This window comes from Salmo salar, chromosome ssa03 (assembly GCF_905237065.1).
Source record: "Salmo salar chromosome ssa03, Ssal_v3.1, whole genome shotgun sequence".
NCBI lineage: Eukaryota > Metazoa > Chordata > Actinopteri > Salmoniformes > Salmonidae > Salmo > Salmo salar.
Genome location: NC_059444.1, coordinates 50,597,423 through 50,603,422, shown reverse-complemented (window position 1 = coordinate 50,603,422; position 6,000 = coordinate 50,597,423). Strand labels below are relative to the sequence as shown.

The 6,000-nt window shown below is 45.5% G+C and overlaps 1 protein-coding gene across 1 annotated transcript in view; it reads right to left on the bottom strand.

Annotated features, from left to right (window-relative positions):
* The window catches only part of prr12b (proline rich 12b), a 30,684-nt gene continuing 24,684 nt past the window's right edge, over positions 1 to 6,000 (bottom strand). Inside the window, 8 exon segments of the mRNA XM_045714913.1 lie at positions 1 to 1,341; positions 2,966 to 3,061; positions 3,780 to 3,914; positions 4,109 to 4,206; positions 4,492 to 4,611; positions 4,767 to 5,077; positions 5,441 to 5,596; positions 5,761 to 5,894. Coding sequence (XP_045570869.1) covers positions 1,207 to 1,341; positions 2,966 to 3,061; positions 3,780 to 3,914; positions 4,109 to 4,206; positions 4,492 to 4,611; positions 4,767 to 5,077; positions 5,441 to 5,596; positions 5,761 to 5,894 — 1,185 coding nt within the window. The 3' untranslated portion in view covers positions 1 to 1,206.

The following is a 6,000-nucleotide window of genomic DNA, read 5'->3' as shown; positions in this document are numbered from 1 at the left end:
TTGTTTTCTCTGTCATTTTCAAATTTTTATTTGCTTTTGTCAAATACAGGAATAGCATGTACAGAAGAGGAACTGGGCTTTAGAGACTGAAGTAACTGTACAATATTTACAGATAAGAGAGCTTGAACAAATAGGTAAACCTCCAAAATAATAATCATCATAAACAACAAACAGATCAAATAAAAACAGTCAACACAGATTTTATACGCTTTTTTAACAGTTACACCTCCCTAAAACCACAGCGCTTTCTTTTAGAAAGCAAACAGATATTTATTTTAATTTATTCACTTCAGGTGTAAACTCTGCTCTCGTTGTCTTTTGAAGAACAAACATAAAGAACACAGTTTGCTTAGGTTTTAAATACTTTTTTCCCCCTCACAATTTATTTAGGCAGACAGAAAAAAGGGAACATCACACACTCCTCTAACCTCCCTCTCCCTTCACCTCAGTTTTACTCCCCTTCCCTCGTTTTTACCTTCAGCAGTAAAAGGGGGACTGAGCAAAGGATTTCGGGTAGGCCAATTCATGTATACCATAACAAAATATTATTATTTAAAATAACAACAGCAAACAATCCCAGCTAGGGAGGGTAATTTCCTTGTATAAATAATACAAATCATAATTATTAATACATATACGTATATATATATATAGTGTTTGTATGTTGGTGTGTGTGTGTGTGTGCCCGTGCATGTTTGGATGTAGATCGCAATCTTTTCTGTAGTGCTGACTGATTCACCGTGGTCCCCTGCTTTCCCTGTTCAGGTCAAGTGGCAGACGTCGTACCCTTTCACACATTCACTATTTTCAAACCACCTCCTCCGCTCTCCTCCGTCCTTCTCTTTTCTTTAGTCAAGAGATACTTTGTGAGAGAAAAACTAAACAAAAGCGCTAAAAACAGTTCATTGTAGCATCCAATTTAAGTTAAAACTCAACCGTACTCACAGTCTTTCTCACTGGGCAAGAACTAGAGTGGTAGGGTCTGAACCCCCCCCCCCCCCCTTTCCATCTTGGTACAGTCCAGTATTCTCCACTCCAACTCTCTTGCTTTGTCTCCCAAATACTGTATACCTCCTCCCTCCCTCCCCACCCCTCCCTTCTCCAACCCACATTCTGCTTTCCAAATGGCACCCTATTCTCCATATAGGCCCTATGGCTCAGGCCAATTGTAGTGCACTATTTCGGACTGTGCCCCCTCCTCCCTCATCAGGCTTTGGTGCTGAGGGTCAGCAGGTCGATGAAGGAGTTGAAGAGGGTCTCCAGCCAGCCCTGGTTGGCCATACACTGCTGCACCACCTCCTCCTGACCAGGGTCCTCCGCTGCCTGCTCTATACTGTCCGTCTGGGGGGAATAGAGAAAGAGAATAGATTATTTTTCTATTGAAATTCACTTGCTTATTTACAGTATATATACAAAAGTATGTGGATCTTCAAATTAGTGGATTCGGCTATTTCAGCCACACCCGTTGCTGACAGGTGTATAAAATCGAGCACACAGCCAGGCAATCTCCATAGACAAACATTGGCAGTAGAATGGCCTTACTATAGAGCTCAGTGACTTTCAACGTGGCATCATCATAGGATGCCACCTTTCCAACAAGTCAGTTTGTCAAATTTCTGCCCTGCTAGAGTTGCCCCGGTCAACTGTAAGTGTTGTTATTGTGAAGTGGAAACGTCTAGGACAACAACGACTCAGCCGCGAAGTGATAGTTCACACAAGCTCACAGAATGGGACCACCGAGTGCTGAAGCGCGTAGTGCGTAAAAATCGTCCGTCCTCGGTTCCAAACTGCCTCTGGAACCAACATCAGCACAAGAACTCTTCGCCGGAAGCTTCAAGATCACCATGCGCAATGCCAAGCGTCGGCTGGAGTGGTGTAAAGCTCGCCTTCTTTGTACTCCGGAGCAGTGGAAACGCATTCTCTGGAGTGACGAATCACGTTTCACCATTTGGCAGTCCGACTGACAAATCTGGGTTTGGCGGATGCCAACAGAACGCTACCTGCCCCAATGCATAGGGTCAACTGTAAAGTTTGGTGGAGGAGGAATAATGGTCTGGGGCTGTTTTTCATGGTTTGGGCTCGGCCCCTTAATTCCAGTGAAGGGAAATCTTAACGCTACAGCACACAATGACATGCGAGACGATTCTGTGCTTCCAACTTTGTGGCAAAAGTTTGGGGAAGGCCCTTTCCTGTTTCAGCATGACAATGCCACCATGCACAAAGCGAGGTCCATAGAGAAATGGTTTGTCGAGATGGGTGTGGAAGAACTTGACTGGCCTGCAGAGCCCTGACCTCAACCCCATCGAACACCTTTGGGATGAATTGGAACGCCGACTGCAAGCCAGGCCTAATCGCCCAACATCAGTGCCCGACCTCACTAATGCTCTTGAAAGGAAGCAAGTCCCCACAGTTATGTTCAAACATCTAGTGTAAAGCCTTCCCAGACGAGTGCAGGCTGTTATAGCAGCAAAGGGGGGACCAACTCCATATTAATGCCCATGATTTTGGAATGAGATGTTAGACGAGCAGGTGTCCACATAATTTTGGTCATGTAGTGTATTTTACCATACTACAAAACCTTTATTCTCAATTCTATTTCTCTAAAGCTGTAAATAGATGTATTCAGTCTTCAAGGCCAGAGTATAGACTTGTTGCATATACATCTAACATTAATTGATGTTATGCAAGTCAAATATCCACTCCAGGATGGATAATAAAGTTATTATTTTTATACAAGCACAACACAGCCACTCACAAATGACAGCCAACCTTCCACAACAAAAGGACTAAATACACAGTGCTCCCTTTGAATTATTCTGACCACAATGGAAACAGAGAGAGAGAGAGAGAGAGAGGGGGGGGGAGAGACACAGAAAGAAAGTAGAGAAGAACAACAATGCCGTTGAGGAAACAGGGGTGTTGGAAGGTCAATGTTGTGAAAAGCGATTGTGCCGCTGAGTCTTACCTCCTTCTTGCAGTTCAGGAAGGTGTGATACTTGTAGTGATGGAGGGAATGATAAAGGCTATAGACACGACACGTCTCTGTAGACAGCTTGAGGTCCTGAGAGTCACAGAGAGACGGGAAAAAGAGATGGAGGGAAAGGAGAGAGGAAATCATTTATTAGCGAATCTCCCCGGTTCTCTTGGACTAAGGATGAACGGGGAAAAGGCCTAGTCTACTATGTATTCACAACTTCACATACTGTCAGAGGACCACAGAAAATACAAATGCACTTGAACAACGCTAAAAGAAGAAACATAGCCTCGTCGAGAACCAGGTGTCCCTGATCGGGAAGCCTGGTGAAGTCTATGACCGAAAGGGGCTAAATACGGGTGAAGACCCGGTGTAAGTCAGTGGCGCCTAGCAACACGTCAAACCGATTGAATGCATTGCTTGGGCGGAGCTTAACACGCAGCACCAATCAAACACATCAAATCAATCAAATGCTTCGCTTGGGCGGGGCTTAGAAGAAACGAGACAACTCAAGTGTAAATAAGGACGGTGTCATGGTTTAGCTTTGTCTGCACATGGGCAAACACCATCCAGGCAGAGTTAAAACCACTGAGATACAAGTTTATGTACAAAGCAAAGTGACAAACAGGTCCAGACTTTATTACTCTAGTTCTTGTGAGACAGAATGGTCTCTTCTACTCGGCTTCTACAACACAGACACAATTTTCCAGGCCAGGGTTAGCCACAGTGCAGCTGATTGGATACATTGGTGTCAGCGGTGGGAAACTAAAGTCAAGGAGTTCATGAGTGGATGTGGTTCACTCACCTGCTGTTTGGGCGTGGTGCTCTTCTTGACGCGATTGAGGGTTTTACGGTTGTAGCACTCACCGCCGATGTGCACTTTGACCGCTCCAGAGTCCAGGGGGTCCGCCGTCATTTTGGGGAACATATGCAGAGTCTCCTAAAGAATAAAAATATAAAGATGGAGGGAGCGAGGGGGAGTAGTAATTTCAACTGTTTTAAAGTTTTCACTTGTCAATATGATAGTGAGAAAGTTGGATGGAGATTGGAAGGAGATCTGGTAAAATTCCAAACACATCAGGTACTTTTCATAATCAGGTTTCAGCATTTTTACAACTAAACAGACAGACGTACCTGGTGTTGGCCACTCATGTTGACTCTCCTTAACAGTCTCCTCTTTTGTTCGTTGAGGAGGCTGTCAATCTTCCTCATGGGCGGGAGGTACAACTCGTCTGGGGGCCAGAGTGGGAGGGACATAGGGTCCGTATGACTCATCTCATGACATCGCTCTTCCTCAATCCTATTCTCACTCCTTTACTTTTGATCAATACTCTCTTTCTCTCACTCCCAGGGCTGGGGTCAATTCCCTTGGAAGTAAACTGAAATTCTAATTCCAAATTATCATAGAGAAGCATTGCGATTTATTTATTTTACTTCTTGAAATGACTGAATTGACCCCAAACCTGACCAAATCATCACCCACTCATCTGCTCACACCACGACCCCATCCCTCTCACCGTCTGTGTCCTCCAGGGCTTGAATCATGTCGGGGTCAAGTGCTGTACTGACCAGCATCTCTATGTAACTCCTGAACATCTCCCTCATGGCTCGACTGTTCATCCCCCCTCTCACTGGGGCTACAGGGAGAGACACAGAGAGAGAGAGAGAGAGACAGAGAGACAGAGAAAGAGAATATGTCACTGAGTGGGTTTGAACCAAGGCATTACATATAAATATACATACCAAAATTGTATTAACACACAGTTACACACACACACACACAGTCCCTCACCTTGGTCCTCGCTGGGCCCATCGGGGGAGGAGTCTGAGTCAGAGGGGACTTCCTTCAGCCACTTCTTCCTCTTCTTGGGTGGAGGCTCCGCCTTCACTGGCCTCGCCCTCGACGGGCGCTCTGTCTTCTTCTCTCCTCCTCCTCCTCTCTTCTCCTCCCTCAGTCTCTTTCGGTCCTCTTCACTGCTCCTTCTCTCCACCTTCTCCTGAGGTGGTGGACGCCTCTTCTCTTTTTCTTCTCTCTCCTTCTCTCGCTCCCTCTCTCGCTGTTTCTCTTTTTCCCTCTCCCTCTCTCGCTCCTTTTCTTTTTCCCTCCTCTCTCGCTCCTTCTGCTCCCTCTCCTTCTCTTTCTGCTCTTTCGCTTTCTCCCTCTCTTTCTGCTCTCTCACTTTGTCCTTTTGCTCCCTTTCTTTCTCCTTCTCTTTGTCCTTTTGCTCTCTCGCTTTCTCCTTTTGCTCTCTCTCTTTCTGCTCTCTTGCTTTGTCCTTTTGTTCTCTCTCTTTCTGCTCTCTCACTTTCTCCTTTTGCTCCCTCTCTTTCTCCTTCTCTTTGTCCTTTAGCTCTCTCGCTTTCTCTTTTTGCTCCCTCACTTTTTCCTTTTGTTCCCTCTCTTTCTCTTTCTGCTCCTTTTCCTTTTGCTCTCTCTCTTTCTGCTCCTTCTCTTTTTCCTTTTGCTTCCTCTCTTTCTGCTCCTTCTCTTTTTCCTTTTGCTCCTTCTCTTTCTGCTCCTTCTCTTTCTCCTTCCGCTCCCTCTCATCTCGCTCCAATCGGGGTGGAGTCTGACTGATGGCAGGGGGAGGTGGCTTGGGGAGCGATGGGAGTGATTGACGCCTGTCAAGGTACATTTTTGGGGGTAATTTTGCAGGATATTGCTTACAGTTAATATTTTCAGATCTACACAAGTGCATGGCGGTAGGGGCTACGGTTCTACATGGGGTTGGGCACGTATGAATCAAGACCCAGAGGAGTACGGCAAACATGCAGCACAAACCTACCTCAACATGAGTCCAGGTCTGTGCCAGGGTTTACGGGAGCACACACGGACATAATCCTTTTTATTGAAATTCTCCAGGAACTTGACATAGAGACGTTGGTACCGCATCTTGGCATCGCCAAAGTAGCCCAGATACTGTGAGAGAGAGAAAGGGAGAGAAATATGTATAGAGATATAATAATTTGAGTCATTAAAAACAATGTGTAGCTTCAAAATATGTGTACAACTATCATGACGATCT